Genomic DNA, 23198 nt, shown 5'->3' with positions numbered 1-23198 from the left:
GTTTCGGGGGGGTGATGATGCACTCCAGTCTGACATACGGAATGGATTCCTTATAGAGGACCCCACAGTACAACTCTTTTGGTTGGTTGGAAACAAAATTAAACAATTAAATCAAGTGCCCCCTGATCTGGGGGAACACTCCAAACATTTTTCAGGGCCCTTTTTTTCCTTTTTTTGTTTTTTGGGGATTTTTTTTTTGGTTTTTGTGGGTTTTTTTGGGCACTAAAACAATAAATTTACAAGTGCCCCCTATAAAAGGGGAGGGGGACACTAAAACCGGCAATAAAAAAAATTAAACCTTAAAACATATAAAATCAAATTAAAATTTGGTTGCCGGGGGTAATGATGCACTCCAGTCCCTCCGGCGCCCACCTCTCACGGAAGGCCGCGTGCTCCATCTCCAAGGACACCCTGGCTCGGATGTACGCACGGAAGAGAGGCAGGCAGTCAGGCTGAATGACCCCCTCAACTGCCCGCAACCTGGACCGGCTGATGGCACCCTTGGCCGTGCCCAGGAGCAGTCCTACGAGGAGGCCTTCCGACCTACCCGCTCCCCTCCGCACAGGGTGCCCAAAGATCGGGAGCGTGGGACTGAAGTGCAACCAGAAATTGAGGAGCAGCCCCTTTAAATAATGGAACAGGGGCTGCAACCTCGCACATTCAGTAAAAACATGGAACACGGACTCCTCCAGACCGCAGAACTTGCATGCGGCCTGGGAGCCCGTGAACCAACTTAAAAATTTATTGCACGGGACTGCTCTGTGCACCACCCTCCAGGCCAAGTCAAAAATTCAGGTTTTACCAAGATTTGAACTCCAATCGCTGGATTCAAAGCCCAGAGTACTCACCATTACACCATGGAACCAATGATACCCCATAGTACAACCTGAAGGATCAAACCTTCCTCGCAAACAGTGAACAACCAACAACCGCCTCAGAACTGGTCATGGTCGGTGCTGCCACCTTCTCCATAGGTGGAGAATCCCCATCAGGCGACTGTGGAGCTCCTAATCAGTCTCTTGAGCACTGCCCTCAGAGGAAATTTGCAGGAAGCCTACAAAATATCCACGCTGTTATTCTGGAAGCTTTGGCCTGGATATCTGTCTTAGATATTGACATTTGATTTGCTCTACTACCGTATGAAAGAAGAAGGGGAAGGTGTTATCACCCTTCGGTCAGGTTTCCATCATACCCATGATGTTGATGCAATCATCCACAATAAGCTTATGGATAGCAAAGGTGTTGTTCACAAGTGAATGGACATTCTGGAGGGAGATGCAGAGAGGGGCAGTAATAGCTGATCCAGTGACAGAGCTCACAGGGTCAGCATAGATAGGGGTAGGTTGGACAGGAAAGAGAGCAGTAAGATAAGCCCTCCGTGGGCGCGTTGGGCGGGAAGGTCAGCAAGAGAGTAGGATGGGGCAGTTGGGGTTGCTGCTCGTAAGGAGGCAGCGATGAATGCCTCGATGGGCACTTTGGAGGGTGCCGAGAGAGGCACAGGGGGAAGCTGTAGGCTTATGTGAGAGGGAGTCAACCCGAACGGCGGCAGGAGAGTAGCAAGGTCAAGGAGTGCCGAAGGGTTGGATTAAGAATTTAGGAGGGCAGAGTACCCGAATCAGGAGAGGGGGTTCCAGGAGGGGTAAAGAGAAAAAGAGTAAAAAAGGGAGAGAAAAAAGTGAAAATAGAAGTAATGGGCTCGAGTCTGGAGCAGAAGCCAAAACACGCAGGTGAATGGACACAGGGAAAGTCAAGTTATAGAGCCCTGGTTACATAGCAATTATTAGAATATCCTGGTAGTAAATGGGGAATAGAAAGGAGACAATAGGAAGCAGTCCAGAGTTAAAGTCAGAGGTCCTGTGTGGGATAACGTTGACCTGCTGCACTGTTGGAGGTGCCGTCTTTCTAATGAGCTATTAAATGGTTTAACATTTCATCTGAAAGATGGCACCTCTGACAGTGCAGCACTCCCTCAGCATTGCAGTGTCAGCCTAGATTATCCACCCCTCAGGTGGATGTAAAAGGCTCCATGGCACTATTTGAAGACAGCTGTACTTCCTGGTGTCGTGGCCAACATTCATCCCTCAACCAACATCACTGAAAAGGGACTATCATATTACTGTTTTGTGGGATCTTGCTGTGCACAAATTGGCTGCCACATAACCTACATTACAACAGTGACTACACTGTAAAAGTACTTCATTGTCTGTAAAGCACTTTGGGACGACCTGAGGTTGTGAAAGGTGCTATAGAAATGCAAGTCTTTCTTTTAGAGACCCTGGTAATAGCTGCAAAAACTAAAACCCACATATCATGATCAGTGAACATCACCAGACAATGCATTTTGCTTTTATACAGCACATGATCGTATCCTCAAAGAGCTTTTTACAAGGGATGGATTATTTTTTGAAGTTAGGTTACTGTTATGTAGGCAAATACAGGAGCCAATTTACATTCAATTATGATGCCCTGCAGCAAACCTGTTTTGTGTTGCCCATTCATCATCATCATAGGTAGTTCCTCGGAATCGAGGAAGACTTGCTTCCACTCTTAAAATGAGTCCTTAAATAGCTGAACAGTCCAATTTGAGAGCCACAATCCCTGTCACAGGTGGGACAGATAGTCGTTGAGCGAAGGGGTGGGTGGGACTGGTTTGCCACACGCTCTTTCCGCTCCCTGAGCTTGATTTCTGCATTCTCTCAGCGATGAGACTCGAGGTGCTCAGCACCCACCCGGATGCATTTCCTCCATTTAGAGTGGTCTTTGGCCAGGGACTCCCAGGTGTCGGTGGGGATGTTGCACTTTTTCAGGGAGGCTTTGAGGGTGTCCTTGTAACATTTCCTCTGCCCACCTTTGGCTCATTTGCCGTGATGGAGTTCCCTGCTTTGGGAGTCTCGTGTCTAGCATGCGAACAATGTGGCCTGCCCAGCAGAGCTGATCGAGTGTGGTCAGTGCTTCAATGCTGGGGATGTTGGCCTGGTCAAGGACGCTAATGTTGGTGCGTCTGTCCTCCCAGGGGATCAGTAGGATCTTGCGGTGGCATCGTTGGTGGTATTTCTCCAGCGACTTGAGGTATCTACTGTACATGGTCCATGTCTCTGAGCCATACAGGAGGGTGGGTAGACCATTAGTTTGGTGGCAGATTGGAGGGCCTGGTCTTCAAACAATCTTTTCCTCAGGCGGCCGAAGGCTGCACTGGCGCATTGGAGGCAGTGTTGAATCTCGTCGTCAATGTCTGTTCTTACCCCCTAGCTAGAGGGTGCTATATATTATAACGATACCTCCTAGCTAGAGGTATCTCGTTACACGTTCCCTTTCATAAGAAACAAAAATGAATTAAAGTTAACTTCAATATAAACAGGTAGTTAACTTCTTATGAATACATGTATTAAGCAACTGAATGCTCCAGGATATAGTCAATGTATTCACTGAGGCATATGAAAGCATGGGCCTTACGCTTAACATCCGTAAGACAAAGGTGTTTCACCAGCCTGTCATCGCCGCACAGCACTGCCCTCCAATCATCAAGATCCACGGCGCAGCCCTGGACAATGTGAACCATTTCCCATATCTCGGGAGCTTCTTATGAACAAAGGCAAACATTGATGCGGAGATTCAGCATCACCTCCAGTGCGCCAGCGCAGCCTTCGGCCGCCTGCGGTAAAGAGTGTTTGAAGACCAGGCCCTCAAATCTACCACCAAAATCATGGTCTACAGGGCTGTAGTAATACCTGCCCTCCTGTATGGGTCTGAGGCATGGACGATGTACAGAAGACACCTCAAGTCGCTGGAGATATATCACCAACAATGTCTCCGCAAGATCCTGCAAATCTCCTGGGAGGACAGGCGTACCAACATCAGTGTCCTCGACCAGGCTAACATCCCCAGTATTGAAGCACTGACCACACTCGATCAGCTTCGCCGGGCAGGCCACATAGTACGCATGCCAGATACGAGACTCCCTAAGCAAATGCTTTATGCGGAGCTCCTTCATGGTAAACGAGCCAAAGGAGGACAGCGGAAACATTATAAGGACACCCTCAAAGCCTCCCTGGTAAAGTGCGACATCACCACTGACACCTGGGAGACCCTGGCCACAGACCGCCTGAGGTGGAGAAAGTCCATTCGGGAGGGCTTGGAGCTCTTTGAGTCTCGACGCAAGGAGCATGAAGAGGCCAGGCGCAGGCAGCGGAAGGAGTGCGCGGCAAACCAGCCCTACCGACCCCTTCCCCCGACGAATGTCTGTCCCACCTGTAACAGGGTCTGTGGCTCCTATATCAGACTGTTCAGCCATCAAAGAACTCACTTTGGGAGTGGAAGCAAGTCCTCCTCGATTCCGAGGGACTACCTATGATGATTAAGCAACTACAAGTTTAACAAACAACAACAAAACTCTTGTCTTATTAATTCTTTATCCAAGTGTCCAGTGTCCATGATTTCTTATTTCTGTACATAGTGCTCCAGGTATTTTGGTGTTTGATCGCTGTGTCGCTCCCAGTATTCCAGAGGTGGGGTGTGCTGGGCACTTCGCTGCTCCCGTTCTCCCGGAGCTGGTCTGCGCTGGTCGCTTCTTCGCTCCCGGTGTTCCGGAGCTCGTGTGCGCTGGGCGCTTCGCTGCTCGCGGGTTCCTGGAGTGGGGCTGCGCTGGTTGCTTCCCTGCTCCCGGTCGCCTGTGGCTGTGGGTTGGCGTATTGCCTCTTGTTTTGGCGGCGGTAGTAAGGGGCTTTTTCTCGCCTTTCCTCATCAGACGAGCTGCCGTCACTGCTGTCCGTCGTGGTTGTTAGCCGCCTCTTACCTGTCGTTTTCGCAGGGGCCCTTGCTCGCCTGTTCTCCTTACGCTTGCGGGCCTTTTTCTTGATGGTCTCCCATCCCGCTTCATTGTCTGCTGTCTCCTCATTCCTGGACTCGGTGCGATGGGGGAGAGCTTCGCTGCTGGCTGCTGGTGTCTCGCAGCTCGCCGTGGCAGGCTTCTCTTCCTCGCCGACTTGTTCCGAGTCTACGGGGGTGGTTGCTTCTTTGCCCAGGGCATTGGTCGGGGGGAAGGTGTGGGTCTCCTCTGGAGCGTTGTGTTCCTCAGCTTCCTCCTCCTCTCGTGCAATGTTCTTTGCTGCCTGCGCATAGCTGAAGTTGCGTTTGGGGCAGTTTTTGTAAAGGTGCCCAGCCAGACCACAGAGGTTGCAGCACTTGGTCTCCTTACAGTTCTTTGTCTGGTGGCCTTCGTTCTTGCAGTTTCGGCAGATGTCAGTTTTGCAGCTTGCCGCCACATGGCCTGCCTTCCCGCAGGTGCGGCACATGTTGGGTTGGCCAGCGTACACCATGTAGCCCCGACTTCCTCCGATGGCGAAGCTGGAGGGGGGCTGCAGGATGGTTCCGCTGGCGTCCACCTTCATGGTGACCTGGATCTGGCACTTGCTGGTCCAAATCCCGTGCAAGTCTTTCAAGTCGCTGCTGTTTCCTGCCCCATCGACATACTTGGCGAGGAAAGTCAGCACATCGATGTGGGGGTTGTACATCTGCACTGTGATAGTGCGTCTTCTCTGCGACAGGAGGGTGAACAGTGAGCACTGAGTCAGCAAGTCAGCACGTCAGCACTGAACGCAGCGGTTCACTCGCCTCCTTCAGTCCCTTCAGGAACTTCAGGCAAAGGGTGACGGTTCTGAAGGTCACATCAAAGTAACCTCTCTTCGGGAGGTCCTGCAAGGCGAAGACGCCGGCGACTTTCATGCCACATGTTCCCAGCAGGATTTTCTTGAAGAAAAGGTCCCAGTTGATCGTTGTCTGTCCATCCACTTTCTTCATCGTCACTCGGATGGTGTTTCGGACGCCCTGGATCGCCGCTCGGTTGGCCGCCATCCGGGTTGCAGATTCCTCCTTTTGATGTGTATTTTGGCCGAAGCCTTCAATCTGTTGTGGTGCCAGTCCAGCACCTTGGCGGGCCCCAATGGTCGGTCGACATGCAGATTATCCTCTTCTCTCCAATTGCCGCTTGGCCCAAGCCAAAAGGCCAGAGCCAGCAAAACTGGAAAAACGAGTTTCTGCAATCAGTCAATTTGCATATGAATGCCCAATCAACCGAGACTACACTTGATCTTAGCCAAAACGCCAAGAGCCAACACGGAGTGCCTTTGCATGAAAAGAGCCTGTAGAGAAGATGTTTCCACTTGTGGGGTAGACCAAAACTAGGGGCCATAAACATAAGATGGTCACTCATAAATCCAATAGAAATTCTGGAGAAAAGTCTTTAACCTGAGAGTGGTTAGAATTTGGAACTTGCTACCCCAAGGTGTAGTTGAGGCGAATAGCATAGATGCATTTAAGGGGTAGCTAGATAAACAGATGAGGGAGGAAGGAATAGAAGATGAGATAGAGGGGTGGGAGAAGGCTCACATGGAGCAAAAATGCTGGCATGGACCAGTTGGGCCGAATTAACTATTTCTGTGCTGTACTTTCTATGCAATAAATGTCCATCCTCCGCCCAGCCTGACATTTGAGTGCTCCTCCTGAATGCTGGTCATTCAGCGCAGGCGCAACCCTTGACCTCACCAACATGGCGGACTGCGGGGGACAAGTTCTTCGTTAAAATAAAAAAAAAATGAAACGGACGAAAGAAATTAATTTTTTCCCCCCGCATGAATAAAGATTGAAAACGGAAAGTTGAGGGGCGGGAATCGGGCCGATGGTGTGACCGGAGAAGATTTAATTTTAATTGGAAAGGTCCCTCCTCCCATGGCGCTGTGCGGGGCGGGGCGGGGCGGCCACGTCAGTGAGTGACAGGTGCGGTCTCCTGGCAGCGGCATGGAAGGCCAGGCTGGCCGGTGGGCCGGGAGGCACCCGTACCCTAACCCTCGCCCCCAGCGGGCGGGGGGCGCCGCCGCCGCCCGGCCCTGAGTAGGCCGGACTGGAGATCCCGGGCAATCACCATCGGAGGGGGGGGAGGAGGAGCTGGGCCATGAGTGAGCTGGCCCTGTGCCTGTCCTTCCTCAGGAAAGCCCTGCTCACCGCTATACTGGTGCTCTTCTACTACTGCTTCTCCATTGGGATCACCTTCTACAACAAGTGGGTGCTGAAGGTGAGAGTTGGTCATTGTGCACACATCCTGGGCTGGGCTGGGCTCTGTCTGCCTGAAGCTGGACAACAACAGCAGCAACAGCTGGCATTTATACCAAATCATCATCATCATAGGCAGTCCCTCGAAATCGAGGAAGACTTGCTTCCACTCTTAAAATGAGTCCTTAGGTGGTTGAACAGTCCAATACGAGAACCACAGTCCCTGTCACAGGTGGGACAGATAATCGCTGAGGGAAAGTGTGGGTGGGACTGGTTTGCCGCACGCTCTTTCCGCTGCCTGTGCTTGATTTCTGCACGCTCTCGGCGATGAGACTCGAGGTGCTCAGCGCCCACCCAGATGCACTTCCTCCACTTAGGGCGGTCTTTGGCCAGGGACTCCCAGGTATCAGTAGGGATGTTGCACAGGGAGGCTTTGAGGGTGTCCTTGTAACATTTCCTCTGCCCACCTTTGGCTCGTTTGCCATGAAGGAGTTCCGAGTAGAGCGCTTGCTTTGGGAGTCTCGTGTCAGGTATGCGGACAATGTGGCCCGCCCAGTGGAGCTGATCAAGTGTGGTCAGTGCTTCAATGCTGGGGATGTTGGCCTGGTCGCAAACAACAACAGCAGTAACAGCTTGCATTTATACCAAATAAGAGAGATTGTAATTATATCTCTCTCTCTCTCTCTCTCTCTCTCAGACAGTCCCCCTAGAGTCGAGGATGGCTTGCTTCCACACTAACATGAGACCTAAGGTGACTGATGAGACCGATGCGGGATCTACAGTCTCTGTCACAGGTGGGGCAGGTGGTGGTGGGTGGGGGTGCTTGATTTGTCGTATGCTGCTTCCGCTGTTTGTACGTGCTCCCAGCGAAGAGACTTGAGTAATTATAGAGCACCTTTCACCACGTCAGGACCTCCCAAAGCCCTTTACAGCCAGTGAAGTACTTTTGAAGTTTGGTCACTTGTTTATGTGAGAAATGCGGCAGCCAATTTGTGCACGGCAAGCTCCCATAAATAGCAATGTGATCATGATCAGATAATCTGTTTTAGTGATGTTGGTTGAGGGATAAATATTGGACCAAAAATCAGGGAGAACTCTGCTGCTCTTCAAATAGTGTCATAGGATCTTGTTGCGTCCACCTGAGAGAGCAGATGGGGCCTCCGTTTAACGTCTTATCAGAAAGACGGCGCCTCCAACTTCAGTTCTACACTGGAGAGTCAGCCTAGATTATGTGCTCAAGTCTTTGGAGTAGAAACTTCTGACTTCGAGGTGAGAGCTACCACTGGACGAGAGAAACAGTTACTTGTGTGTGTTGTGGCAAATGATTGATGAGGTACAGTATGTTAAGTTGGTAGAGCATCAGATCAGCCTGATATAGGTTGCTGACAACACAAAACAGTGAGTGGGTACACCTGTGCAAAATAGACTTAAGAGACACCTGCAGCTGTGTTGTTGCCAAGGATTATGGCAAAGACTCAAGCCAAAGATGCCATTGACATCTCTTTCAAGGCAAAGTGATACATTTCATAATGAAAAACAACAATCTGAGCTGTCAATTGCAGACTAGGCCTTGGGTTGGGGGAAGGGAAGTTGGCAGAGGTGATTAAAGGTCCCCTGTTGACCTGTGATTTCACATTTTTCCTTAAAAAGGACATTTTACAAGAGTCTCTAAGTTGTATGAGAAAACCTTCTGACCTCAGGGGCACTTTATGAGGGAGAGGAGATTTGGCCAAGTGCACAAACCCTTCATTCTGTTTGATAGGAATCTACCAGCTAACTGAGTAAAGTGATGATACAAGTGCAGGCATGTTTAAAAAGATGTATGATCACAAATTATAGTGTTGCCTTTGAAGTGAAGGTGACTTGGAAGGTCTGTATTAAATCTCACTTTGTTTAATTGCATGTTAGTTGTTGATCTGCATAAGAACATAACAGGAGTAGTCCATTCGGCTCCTCGAGCCTGCTCTGCCATTCAATAAGATCATGACTGATCTGATCTTGGCCTCAACTCCATTCCCTGCCTGCTCCCCATAACCCTTGACCCCCTTACCGTTAAAAGATCTGTCCAACTGTATTGCAAGTCATGGTTGTACTGTCTCAGCAAGCACTTTATTTGCTTACTGCTGTGATTATTGTCTGCTATCTATGGCTGTCTCTGGTTAGTCCCTTGATCCTTTGTCAGTAACAACACTCCCCAGTGCTCTGACAGGTTGAACTGCCTAAAGTGAATATAGAATAACAAACTTGGGACTAAAATGTATTTGTTACCTTCTGAATGTTTGTACTAAGAATTTATCTCCCAACAGATTCATTATTTGTTAGTTTGTATAAGAATCTCCTGAGTGTTGTGACACAGGTCAGAGACAGAATTGCTATCCTGATATCTCAGTTGTTAGTGTTTGGTGTAGTACTAAGCCACACAGACTGGAAGATCCAGGGTTCAGTTCATAGTCTGTGCTGGGTGGGCTGATCTCGGTTGGAGCAGCAGTAAGGTGCTACATAAAATTCGCTTTAAGGCCTATGGGCTTGGGAAGGAGAAATCAGCCAGAATTACTGCTCCTGATTGGCTCCTGACTGAGTTGAGAACACAAACACAAAAAATAGGAGCAGGAGTAGGCCATTCAGCCCCTCGAGCCTGCTCCACCATTCAATAAGATCATGTCTAATCTTCTACTTCAACTCCACTTTTCTGCCCATATCCCTTGATTCCCTTAATATCCAAAAATCTATCGATCTCTGTCTTGAATATACTGAATGACTGAGCATCCACAGCTCTCTAGGGTAGAGAATTCCAAAGATTCACAACCCTCTGAGTGAAGAAATTCCTCCTCATCTCAGTCCTAAATGGCCGACCCCTTATCCTGAGACTGTGACCCCTGGTTCTAGACTCCACAGCCAGGGGAAGTATTCTCCCTACATCTACCCTGTCAAACCCCTTAAGAATTTCATATGTTTCAATGAGATCACCTCACATTCTTCTAAATTCTAGTGTATGTCAGCCTAGTCTACTCAATCTCTCCTCATAGGACAATCCCCCCCATGCCAGGAATCAGTCTGGTGAACCTTCGTTGGACTCCCTCTAAGACAAGTATATCCTTCCTTAGTTAAGGAGACCAAGGGGCCAAAATTGCCCCCCAATTAAGTGTAGGCGTACTCACCGTTCTTTAAGAGCTAACAACAACAGCGGCAACTTGTATTTAAATAGCGCCTTTAACGTAGTAAAACATCCCAAGGTGCTTCACAGGAGTATGGCAAGACAAAAACATTTGCCACTGAGTCATATAAGAAGAAATTAGGACAGATGACCAAAAGTTGTTCAAAGTGTTAGGTTTTAAGGAGCGTCTTAATGGCGTATAGAGAGGCGGAGACGTTTAGGGAGGGAATTCCAGAGTTTAGGGTCTAGGCAACAGAAGGCACGGCCACCTATGATTGAGTGATCATAATCAGGGTTGGTCAAGAGGGCAGAATTAGAGAAGCGCAGATATCTCAGACGGTTGTGGGGCTGGAGGAGATGACAGAGCTAGGGAGGGACAAGGCCATGGAGGAAACAGTTACAGAGAGGGCTCTGAGAGGCCCCTCAATCTGCTTGCTGTTTTTCTTTCTTTCCTATCTAAAGGAGTGGTTGAAGCCTTCTGTATGGACTTGGGTGAGAGGTTGTGCATTAATTTGGATTTCTGGATCGCTGTTGATGGACTGTATGATTCGCTGATTCGGTGTGGAATGTGTGCATGTGCGGATATTAGCTGTGATACCACCCCCGCCCTCTCCTCCCCTCCCAGATTGAAGAGCCAATTGATCCTTACTATTTAGGCTTGCATATTCAGAATAGCTACTTGGGAGGGACGGGGCAAACTGATATTTTTTAAAGTGTATATATTTAATAATGGTACGCGCAGGGCATGTTTTGGTCCTCACACCTGTTTATATGCATATTTCTGGCATGCTTCAAAGTGGCACTCACTTGCAGTGAACAGAAACCTCTCCCAGCAATAGCAAATACCTTCTTGTCACAGTTTGCAAATTCTTCATCCTCTGATCTTAACAAAAATACTACTAAAATCAAAAAGTGAGAGTAAGCTCGGTATTTCATCCTGGATTCTGACCTCACTGTTTTACATAACAGCATTTGGACTTTGTGACGTTAAAGTGACACAGTTTGACTGTATGAACTGATTACCCCATTATATAATCATATAATACATTGTACGGTGCATGGTATTATATTCCTCTCATTATAAAACAGCGTATCAAGCAAAATCCCAGTGACAGCACCAGACATTTATAATTTTTTTTAATGATGAGCAATATTATATTTTTTCCCCCATTTTTTAGACTTTTCATTACCCGATCTTCATGACTTTGGTTCACCTTGTGATGATCTTTGTGTTCTCCGGAATAAGCCGAACACTCACCTCATGGTGTACTGGCAAGTCACACATCTGTCTATCATGGAAACTGTATCTGAAGAGGATTGCTGCCACAGGTAATTTTATTCCCTACTCTGGTCATCTCTCTCTGCCACCCACATAAGGCACTGACAGTCTGCAAAATTTGTACAGGTTGCGCGTCTACTCCACAAAGGCACGTGCAGGGCTAGAATCCCGGCTGGTAGATTGCAGTTATATTGCTGGCTGCCGATCACACTGAGCGCATTTAGAAAGTAGTACTATGTATGTACATGTTTGGACGCAAGCCCAACATTGCACTCCTCAAATTGGATACTTTTCCTGTTGGGAGAACATGGGCAGGAATGCCTGCTTTCTGCATTAAAACCAATAATAATAACTTTTATTTATATAGCCCTTTGATGTAATAATACATCCCAAGGCGCTTCACAGCAGTGTATCAAGATAAAACAGATAAATTTGACAACGAGTCACAAAATAAGAAATTAAGGCAGATGACCAAAAGCTTGGTTAAAGAGGTAGGTTTTAAGGAGCGTCTTAAAGGAGGAAAGAGAGGTTTAGGGAGGGAGTTCCAGAGCTTAGGGCCCAAACAGCTGAAGGCACGGCAACCGATGGATGAGCAGTTATAATGTGGGAATTCATAGAGTGCGTAAGGGATGGGTTCCTTGAGCAGTATGTAACGGAACCAATCAAGGGGCAGGCTATCTTGGATCTGGTCCTGTGTAATGAGACAGGATTAATAAATAATCTCCTAGTAAAGGATCCCCTCGGAATGAGTGATCATAGCATGATTGAATTTCAAATTCAGATGGAGGGTGTGAAAGTTGGATCTCTAACCAGCGTACTAAACTTAAATAAAGGAGACTATGAAGGTATGAGGGCAGAGTTGGGTAAAGTGGACTGGGAAAAAGATTAAAGTGTAGGACGGTTGATGAACAGTGGTGTACATTTAAGGAGATATTTCATAACTCTCAAGAAAAATATATTCCAATGAGGTGGAAAGGGTGTAAGAGAAAAGATAGCCAAAGTGGCCAAAACTAGTGGGAGGACAGAAGATTGGGAAGCTTTTAAAAGCCAGCAAAGAACGACTAAAAAAATGATTAAGAAAGGGAAGATAAACTATGAAAGTAAACTAGCGCAAAATATAAAAACAAATTGCAAGAGCTTCTATAGGTATATAAAAAGGAAAAGGGTGGCTAAAGTAAATGTTGGTCCCTTAGAGGACGAGACCGGGGAATTAGTAATGGGGAACATCGAGATGGCAGAAACTCTGAACAAATATTTTGTATCAGTCTTTACAGTAGAGGACACTAACAATATTCCGACAGTGGATAGTCTAGGGGCTATAGGGGGGGAGGAACTTAACACAATCACAGTCACTAAGGAGGTGGTACTCAGTAAGATAATGAGACTAAAGGCGGATAATCCCCTGGATCTGATGGCTTGCATCCTAGGGTCTTAAGAGAACTAGCGGCAGGGATAGTGGATGCATTGGTTGTAATTTACCAAAATTCCCTGGATTCTGGGGAGGTCCCAGCAGATTGGAAAACTGTAAATGTAATGCCCTTGTTTTTTTTTTAAAAAAAGGAGGCAGACAAAAAGCAGGAAACTATAGACCATTTAACCTAACATTTTGGTTGGGAAAATGTTGGAGTCCATTATTAAAGAAACAGTAGCAGGACATTTGGAAAAACAAAATTTGGTCAGGTAGAGTTAGCATGGATTTATTAAGGGGAAGTCATGTTTGATAAATTTGCTGGACTTCTTTGAGGATGTAACGAACAGGGTGGCTAAAGGGGAACCAGTGGATGTGGTGTATTTGGACTTTCAGAAGGCATTTGACAAGATGCCACATAAAAGGTTACTGCACAAGATAAAAGTTCATGGGGTTGGGGATAATGTATTAGCATGGATAGAGGATTGGCTAACTAACAGAAAACAGAGAATCGGGATAAATGGTTCATTCTCTGGTTGGCAACCAGTAACTAGTGGGGTGCCGCAGGGATCAGTGCTGGGACCCCAACTATTTACAATCTATGTGAACGACTTGGAAGAAGTTACTGAGTGTAATGTAGCCAAGTTTGCTGATGATACAAAGATGGGAGAAAAAGCAATGACGACACAAAAAATCTGCAAAAGGACATAGACAGGCTAAGTGAGTGGGCAAAAATTTGGCAGCTGGAGTATAATGTTGGAAAGTGCGAGGTCATGCACTTTGGCAGAAAAAAAATCAAAGAGCAAGTTATTATTTAAATGGAGAAAGATTGCAAAGTGCCGCAGTACAGTGGGACCTGGGGGTACTTGTGCATGAAACACAGAAGGATAGTATGCAGGTACAGCAGGTGATCAGGAAGGCCAATGGTATCTTGGCCTTTATTGCAAAGGGGATGGAGTACAAAAGCAGTGAAGTCTTGCTGCAGCTATATAAAGTATTGGTGAAGCCACACCTGGAATACTTGCTTTGGAGGCAGTTCAGAGAAGGTTCACTAGGTTGAATCCGGGGATGAGGGGGTTCACTTATGAGGAAAGATTGAGTAGGTTGGGCCTCTACTCATTGGAATTCAGAAGAGTGAGAGGTGATCTTATTAAAACGTATAAGATTATGAGGGGTCTTGACAAGGTGGATGCAGAGAGGATGTTTCCACTGATGGGGGAGACCAAAACTAGAGGGCATGATCTTAGAATAAGGGACCGCCCATTTAAAACAGATGAGGAGAAATTTCTTCTCTCGGTTGTAAATCTGTGGAATTCGGTGTCTCAGAGAGCTGTGGAGCTGGGACATTGAATAAATTTAAGACGGAAATAAACGTTTTCTTGAACGATAAGAAGTTATGGGGAGCGGGCAGGGAAGTGGTCATGATCAGATCAGCCATGATCTTATTGAATGGCGGAGCAGGCTCGAGGGGCCGTATGGCCTACTCATGCTCCTATTTCTTATGTTCAAGAGGACAGAATTTAATAATTTGGGCTAAAAACTTCAGATTTGTTACATTTTTACAATGTGGCTTGGCACCAGGCTAGAGTGGTACTGGACTCCGTGTAATGTACTTGCTTCAGGGGTTCTTTGCTTAAGAATTCATCGCAACACATTGCTATTAAGAACTAGTTGGTTTATTAGCAAAAGGTTTAACAATCACACTTCACAATACCAGTTCATCCACCAAACTTACAATCACCTGCCTCGTCGTGAATCCCCCGAACCCAACTGGCTGGGGTTTTATTGAGTCTTGTGAACATCACGTGACTGGCTAAGCCACTCGCAACTCGACAGCTTTACAACTATTTTTAGTTGATTTGTAAATCAAATGCCCCCTTATTAAAGGAGCACTAAAACCAACAAATAAACAAATTAACGTTTAACCATCAACTTAAATCAAATTAAAATTTGGCTGCCGGTGGTGATGATGCACTTCAGTCCCTCCGGTGCCCACCTTTCGCGGAAGGATGCTAGCGTACCGGTGAATACCGCGTGCTCCATTTCCAGGGACACCCTGGCTCGAATGTACCCGCAGAAGAGAGGCAAGCAGTCGGGCTGAACGACCCCCTCAACCGCCCGCTGTCTGGACCGGTTAATGGCCACTTTGGCCATGCCCAGGAGCAATCCTACGAGGAGGCCTTCTGACCTGCCAACTCCCCTCTGCACAGGGTGCCCAAAGATCAGGAGCATGGGATTGAAATGCAACCAAAAATCGAGGAACAGCCCCTTCCAATGGTGGAAGAGGGGCTGCAACCTCACACAATGTACATACACATGGAACACGGACTCCTCCAGACCGCAGAAATTGCAGGCGGCCTGGGAGTCCGTGAACCGACTTAAAAACTTACTGCACGGGACTGATCCATGCAACACCCTCCAGACCAAATCCCCAATAAATAAAGGGAGGACTCCGCGTAGAGAGCACTCCATTGGGGACCCCCGCCTCCTCCAGACGGCACGATGGTGCGCCATGGCGTGTCCAGACGGCAGACGAGGATGGCAAAGTGGCAAGTGTGCAAGACTAGCCCTTCCAGGAATCCCCTCCGCGCAGAACTGAAAGGCACGGAAGGGATTTCCTGGAGGAGGCTCAAGTTGTGAGGTACTGGCGCCCGAGGTATCCCGGGGCTTGGCGCCGATGAGGAATTCCGTCCGGACGGGGGTCAGTTCAGACGGGACCGCCCCACGTGCTGGAGCATCCTCGACGCGCCTAACGGAGTCAGGGCCCATTGCGATTTTTAGCGACTCGACATCTGCCCAGGACAGGTGCCGTTCCAGCTCCTCAACAGCTCTACAACTATTTTATCTAGGAACATTAATACAAATGCCCCCTGATTAAAGGGAGGGCAGTGAAACCGATACAATTAAACTTTAGACAGTAACTTAAATCAAATAAAAATTTGGTTGTCGGGGGTGATGATGCACTCCAGTCCCTCCGGTGCCCATCTCTCACGGAAGGCCGCTAGCGTACCGGTGGATACCGCGTGCTCCATCTCCCGGGACACCCTGGCTCGGATGTAACCGCGGAAGAGAGGCAGGCAGTCGGGCTGAATGACCCCCTCGACCGACCGCTGCCTGGACCGGTTGATGGCCCCCTTGGCCGTGTCCAGGAGTAGTCCTACGGGGAGGCTCTCCAACCTGCCCGCTCCCCTCCTGCACAGGCTGCCCAAAGATCAGGAGTGTGGGATGATAGCTCTACAACTATTAAGTTGTGATCAGTAATCAAGTGCCCCCTGATTAAAGGGGGAGGGACACTCCAAAAACTTTTCAAGTGCCCCCTTGTTTTTTTTAATGTTTTTTTTTTTAAGGGCACTAAAACCCAAATTACACAAGTGCCCCCTGGCTAAATGGGGGGGGGGGGGCACTAAAACAGGCGCAATAAACAAATTAAACTTCAGACAAAAACCATCAAATTAAAATTTGGTTGCCGGGGGTGATGATGCTCTCCAGTCCCTCCGGCACCCACCTCTTGCGGAACGCCGCGAGCGTACTGATGGACACTGCATGCTCCATCTCCAGGGAAGAGAGGCAGGCAGTAGGGCTGAACGACCGCCCTCTGCCTGGACCGGCGTAGGAGTAGTCCTACGAGAAGCCCTTCCGACCTGCCCACTCCCCTCCGCACAGGGTGCCCAAAGATCAGGAGTATGGGACGACTGCTCTACAACTCTTTTGGCTTCGAACAGCTCTACAACTCTTTTGGTTGTAATCAAATTAACCAATTAAATCAAGTGCCCCCTTTGGGGGGAACACTCCAAACATTTTTCAAGTGCCTTTTTTGTTTTTTTTGGTGGTTTTTTTAGGGCACCGAGAGGCAAATTATACACTTGCCCCCTGACTGGGGGGACACTAAAATCCAGCAATAAAACAAATTAAACTTTAAAACATATAAAATAAAATTAAAATTTGGTTGCCGAGGGTGATGATGCACTCCAGTCCCTCGGGCGCCCACCTCTCGTGGAAGGCCACGAGCGTACCGATGGACACTGCATGCTCCATCTCCAGGGACACCCTGGCCCGGATGTAAGCGCAGAAGAGAGGCAGGCAGTCGGGCTGAACGACCCCCTCGACCGCCCGCTGCCTGGACCGGCTAATGGCACCTTGGCCCTGCCCAGGAGCAGTCCTACGAGGAGGCCCTCGGACCTACCCGCTCCCCTCCGCACAGGGTGCCCAAAGATCAGGAGTGTGGGACGACCACTCTACAACTCTTTTGAAGACAAAATCAAACATTGAAATCAAGTGCCCCTCGATCTGGGGGACACTCCAAACACTTTTCACATGCCCTTTTTTTTGTGTTTTTTTTGGTGATTTTTGTGGGTTTTTTTGGGTTTTTTTTGGCAGTAAAACCATAAATTTTACAAGTGCTCCCTATAAAAGGGGAGGGGGACACTAAAACCGGCAATTAAAACAAATTAAACTTTAAAACATATAAAATCAAATTAAGATTTGGTTGCTGGGGGTAATAATGCACTCCAGTCCCTCCGGCGCCCACTTCTCGCAGAAGGCCGCGAGCGTACCGGTGGACACCGTGTGCTCCATCTCCCAAGGACACCCTGGCCCGGATGTAGGCGCGGAAGAGAGGCAGGCAGTCGGGCTGAACAACCCCCTCGACCGCCCGCTGACTGGACCGGCTGATGGCCCCCTTGGCCGTGCCCAGGAGCAGTCCTACGAGCAGGCCCTCGAACCTACCCGCTCCCCTCCGCACAGGGTGCCCAAAGATCAGGAGTGTGGGACGACCGCTTTACAAACCTGTGAGCGAACTCACAGGTGCATGTATACATTACACTCAGTACAAAGTCAAGTTGGAGACATTGCAGCACCATTGCAAGTACTTAAACCAACCCTACTGACGGTTCCATGAGTGTTGGCATCTGTCATTGGTAAAATACTGGAATCCATTGTTAAGGAAGTAGTAGCAGGACACTTAGAAAATCATAATACAATCAAGCAGAGTCAACATGGTTTTATGAAAGGGAAATCGTGTTTGACAAATTTATTAAGAGTTCTTTGAAGATCTAATGAGGAGGGTGGATAAAGGGGAACCAGTAATTGTAGTATACTTGGATTTCTAAACGGCATTTGATAAGGTGACACATCAAAGGTTACTACACAGGATAAGAGCTCATGGTGTTGGGGATAATATATTAGCATAGATAGAGGATTGACTAACAGAAAACAGAGAGTCGGGATAAATGGGTCATTTTCAGGTTGGCAAACTGTAACTAGTGGGATGTCACAGGGATCCGTGCTGAGACCTCAACTATTTACAATCTATATTAATGACTTGGATGAAGGGACCGAGTGTAACGTAGCCAAGTTTGCTGACGATAGAAAGATAGGTGCGAAAGCAAGTTGTGAGGAGGACAGAGTCTGCATAGATAGGCTAAGTGAGTGGGCAAACATTTGGCAGATGGAGTATAATGTGGGAAAATGTGAGGTTATCCACTGTGATAGGAAGAATAGAAAAGCAAAATATTATTGAAATGGCGAGAGAATACAGAATGCTGCGGTACAGAGGGATCTGGGTGTCGTCGTACATGAAACACAAAAAGTTAGTATGCAGGTACTAGGAAAGTAATCAGGAAGGCAAATAGAATGTATGCTTTTATTGCAAGGGAGATGGAGTATAAAAGCAGGGAAGTCTTGCTACACCTGTACAGGGTATTGGTGAGGCCACATCTGGAGTACTGCATATAGTTTTGGTTTCCTTATTTAAGGAAGGATATAGTTACATTAGAGGCTGTTCAGAGGCTCACTAGGTTAATTCCTGAAATGAAGGGGTTGTCTTGTGAGGAAAGGTTGAGCAGATTGGGCCTGTACTCATTGGAGTTTAGAAGAATGAGAGGTGATCTTATTGAAACATAAAAGATTTTGAGGGGGCTTGACAGGGTAGATGCTGAGAGGATGTTTCCCCTCATGGGGGAATCTAGAACTAGGGGCCATAGTTTTCGAATAAGATGGAAATGAGGAGGAATTTCTTCTCAGAGGGTTGTGAATCTTTTAGAATTCTCTACCCTATAGAGCTGTGGAACTGAGTCATTGAATATATTTAAGATAGACAGATTTTTGAACGATAAGGGAGTCAAGGGTTATGGGGAGCGGGCAGGGAAGTGGAGTTGAGGCCAAGATCAGATCAGCCATGATCATATTGAATGGCGGAGCAGGCTCGAGGGACCAAATAGCCTACTCCTGCTCCTATTTCTTATCTTCTTGTGTTCTAAATGCTCTTGGGCCCTAGATCACCAAAACTGAGCCCCAGTTAGTTGCCTAATCCCAATGCTTCTTCCCACATATCAACCTCAGGGCTGGGCTCCCCCTTCTTTCCCTCTACGTATTGCACCACATCCCAGGCAGTGTATCTTCATCCAATCCCTGTATCCATCTCTGTCACGGTACATGCTGACTGCCAGCTTGCTCCATACCTTGGCTTTTAATGAAGGTAAAGCACGGAAATTGAATATATAAACAGAAGTGGGAACAGCTCATTATTGCCTTCAAGCATAAAGCAAATCACAACATCAATTGGCGCAAGCCCATGTGAGGTAAATTAGAGTACTCTTAACTATAATTCATGACATTTGCTTGCCAAGAAATTAGACATACTTAGTCACATCACTGGAGGAATCAGTAGATATGGGGGCATCATTTCCTTAATTAATTGTAACAACAAAGAAAAGATAAGAAATACCAACAGAAAGTAATATTTTTTAGCAAAGAGTGGTGAGAATGTGAAACTCGCTACCAAATGGAGTGGTTGAGGCGAATAGCATCGATGGATTTAAGGGGAAGCTGGATAAGTACATGAGGAAGAAAGGAATAGAAGGATATGCTGATGGGGTGAGATGAAGTAAGGTGGGACACGGCTCTTGTGGAGCATAAACACCAGCACAGACCTGTTGGGCCGAATAGCCTGTTTCTGTGCTGTAAAATGCTGGAAATACTCAGCAGGTCAGGCAGCATCTGTGGAGAGAGAAACAGAGTTAACGTTCAGGGCTGTGACCTTTCGTTAGAGCTGGAAAATTTACAGATATAACAGGTTTTAAGCAAGTGCAGAGGCAGGGAAAGCAGGGAGGGGCAGGAAGGAAGAAAGGGACGGCCTGTGATAGGGTGGAAGGCAGGAGTGATGTAAATGTAGCTAGGTAAAAGGGAGTGGTAATGTGATAAGTAAAGAAACAAAAGATGTGTCTAGAAGAGTTGTAAATTACAACAGCAGAATATTCAGTAACAGCTGCTATCTGAAAAACGGAGGCAGAGATTATGGTCTGAAACTGGAACTGATTGTTGAGTCCAGAAGGCTGTAAAGTGCTTAATTGAAAGATGAGGTGCTGTTCCTCGAGCTTCCGTTGAGCTTCGTTGGAATAGTGTCGGAGGCCGAGGACAGAATAGGATGGAGAATTAACAATTGGGGTCACGCTTGTGGACTGACCGGAGCTATTCCGCAAAGCAATCACCCACTCTACGTTTGGCCTCCCCAATGTAGAGGAGACCGCCTTGTGAGCAGCGAACACAGTATACTAAATTGAAAGAAGTACAAGTAAACCGTTGTTTCACCTTTGCGGCCCCTGGAGGGTGGGAAGGGAGGAGGTGAATGGACGGGTATTGCATCTCCTGCGCTTGCATGGGAAGGGGAGGGTGTGTTGGGGGTGATTGAAGAGTGGACTAGGATGTCGTAGAGGGAATGGTCTCTTTGGAATGCTGAAAGGGGAGGGGAAGATGTGTTTGGTGGTAGCATCGCGCTGGAAACGGTGGAGGATAATCCATTGAATATGGAGGTAGGTGAGATGGAAGGTGAGGACAAGGGGAACTCTATCGTGGTTCTGGGAGGGAGTGGAAGAGCTGAGAGCAGAAGTGTGGGATATGAGACGGATACGATAGAGGGAAATCGTTGGTTAGGGAAAAAGTAAGACGTATTGGAAGAACTGATGTGGAAGATGGTATTGTCAGATCAGATGTGACAAGACAGAGAAACTGGGAGAACGAAATAGAGTCTTTACAGAAAGTGAGGTGGGAGGAAGTGTAGTCCAGGTGGCTGTGGGGATCAGTGGGCTTACAGTAGATATTGGTTGACCGTCTATATCCCAAAATTCTTTGGGTTGGGGGGAGTAAAGGGATGAAGCTGAGGCCTTTGCTGAGGACTGATGGTTCAGGGTCAAAGAAGGGAAGATCAGAGAGGATAGTAAAAACATGGCAACGGGTAAGGTTGGAAGGAGGGATGGGTCAAAAGAAAGTGAAGGGGAAGAGGGATCCTGAGGGGCATCGGTATCGATGAGTTGTTGAACTTCTGGTCCTTGACATCTGGAAGGATGAAAATACGTTTTTTTGTGAAAGTGCCAGATGAGGCGAAGGATGAAATGAAACTGCAGACAGACAGCTCTGTGATGGTGAGTCGGTGCTGCTGGAGAGGTGGAGAGCGTGCATGTGGCGGCTCATGGCCTTGAGTGTGGCTCTCGGGAAGCGGCGAGAGCAGTGGTTCGAGGAACGTTGAATGTCTTGAAGATATCTGTAATCATGAAGGATAGAATTCCAGTTGGAATCCAAGTGGAATAAGTCTGAATCGGAGACTGTTGCTGAGGAAGGAGATGTGGTGTGAAAGCGAGTTTTAGTAGATACCTGATCAAATATGAGAAGTGAAACAGAAAGCAGTGTAACTGAATATTGGTAAACGCAGATGTGTGAGAGCTTTACAGTGACATTGGAAAGAGAGAGGCAACAATGGAGAAGGTGAAACATTGTAGAAATAGTGCGAGAAAGTAATATAAAAGGATGAGGGAGACAAATTGTGGCAGATGAAAAGGAAGTCATAAAGGGGCACAGAAAGGATTAGAGTGGGAAGCTGATAAACATACAGGTAGAGACACAATGTTTTCATCCATTAACAAAACCATGGGAGATCAACTAGTGATTAACTTCATTGTGCTAATTTTTCCTACTAAGTCCTTTTGTTTACATCTTGCTATTACAGCTCTGGCGACTGCCTTGGACATCGGACTGTCTAATTGGAGCTTCCTGTTTATCACAGTCTCGCTGTAAGTCACTCATCTTGTTACTGGAATTGGTCATGATGTAGAGGTTCTGTGTAACTATCAACATGCATTGACCTTTAGAATAACTGTTCTCACTCAACTGCTTTAGTTCAAGGATTTTTATAAGACTTTAGTTATAAGGTTATCGGTAATGTGTTTTTCAACTAATTCCTGATTTATGGGACCCTGATGGCCCTAAGAAATAGGAGCAGGAATAGACCGTTTGGCCCCTCAAGCCTGCTCTGCCATTCAATAAGATCATGCCTAATCGGATCTTGGCCTCAATGCCACTTCCCCGCCTGCTCCCCATAACCCTTGACTCCCTTATCGTTCGAAAATCTGTCTCTAGATATATATATATACATATATATATTTAAAAATCCAGCCTCCACAGTTCTCTGGGGTAGAGAATTCCAAAGATTCACGACCCCCTGAGAAAAGAAATTCTTCCTCATTTCCATTTTAAATGGGCGACCCCTTATTCTGAAACTATGCCCCCTAGTTCTAGATTCCCCCACGAGGGGAAACATTCTCTCTGCCTCTACCCTGTCAACCTCCCTCAGAATCTTATGCGTTTCAATAAGATCACCTCTCAGTCTTCTAAACTCCAATGAGTATAGGCCCAACTTGCTCAACCTTTCTTCATATGACAACCTCTTCATATGACAACCCCTTATGCTCCAGCCAATGCTGACTGTTCTTTAAGTCCTGAGTAATTTCTCCTCACGGGAGGAAGAATGTGGCTAGGTTTTTAATTACTTGGTTTGTTGCTACCTTTTTACATCTTTGTGATCCAACCATTACTGATAACTATCTCTAACTGTGCCTTCAGCTGTCTAGGTCTTAAGCTCTCCTTAAACCTCTCCATTTCTCCTTTTAAGAAGCTCCTTTAAACCTGCCTCTTTGACCAAGCTTTTGGTCACCTGCCTGTCTCCTTCTTTGGCTCTGTGTCTTATTACGCTCCTGTGAAATTCCTTGGAATGTTTTACTGCTTTAAAGATGCTACATAAATGCAAGTTGTTGTTGTTGTTGTGATCTGATATCTTACTATATTAAGCACTTTCTGAATCAGGACCCTCTGAGACTTCATCATCATAGGCAGTCCCTCGAAATCGAGGAAGACTTGCTTCCACTCTAAAAGTGAGATCTTGGGTGACTGAACAGTCCAAAAGATGCCTTACAGTTTCTGTCACAGGTGGGACAGACAGTCGTTGAAGGAAAGGGTCGGTGGGAAGTCTGGTTTGCCGCACGCTA

The 23198-nt window shown here is 47.2% G+C and overlaps 1 protein-coding gene across 2 annotated transcripts in view; it reads left to right on the top strand.

Moving 5' to 3' along the window:
- Nucleotides 1-6756: 6756 nt before the first annotated feature.
- Nucleotides 6757-23198, top strand: part of slc35c2 (solute carrier family 35 member C2) — a 37078-nt gene continuing 20636 nt past the window's right edge. For both annotated transcript variants that reach the window (XM_070895943.1, XM_070895945.1), the window contains exons 1-3: nucleotides 6757-7066; nucleotides 11377-11527; nucleotides 21884-21947. In XM_070895943.1, coding sequence (XP_070752044.1) covers nucleotides 6947-7066; nucleotides 11377-11527; nucleotides 21884-21947 — 335 coding nt within the window. In that variant the 5' untranslated portion in view covers nucleotides 6757-6946. The remainder of the gene's footprint in view (nucleotides 7067-11376; nucleotides 11528-21883; nucleotides 21948-23198) is intronic.

Source organism: Pristiophorus japonicus, chromosome 12, assembly GCF_044704955.1.
Source record: "Pristiophorus japonicus isolate sPriJap1 chromosome 12, sPriJap1.hap1, whole genome shotgun sequence".
Classification (NCBI taxonomy): domain Eukaryota; kingdom Metazoa; phylum Chordata; class Chondrichthyes; family Pristiophoridae; genus Pristiophorus; species Pristiophorus japonicus.
Note: the sequence above shows the minus strand (reverse complement) of the source record. Positions and strands in the feature narration are given on the sequence as shown.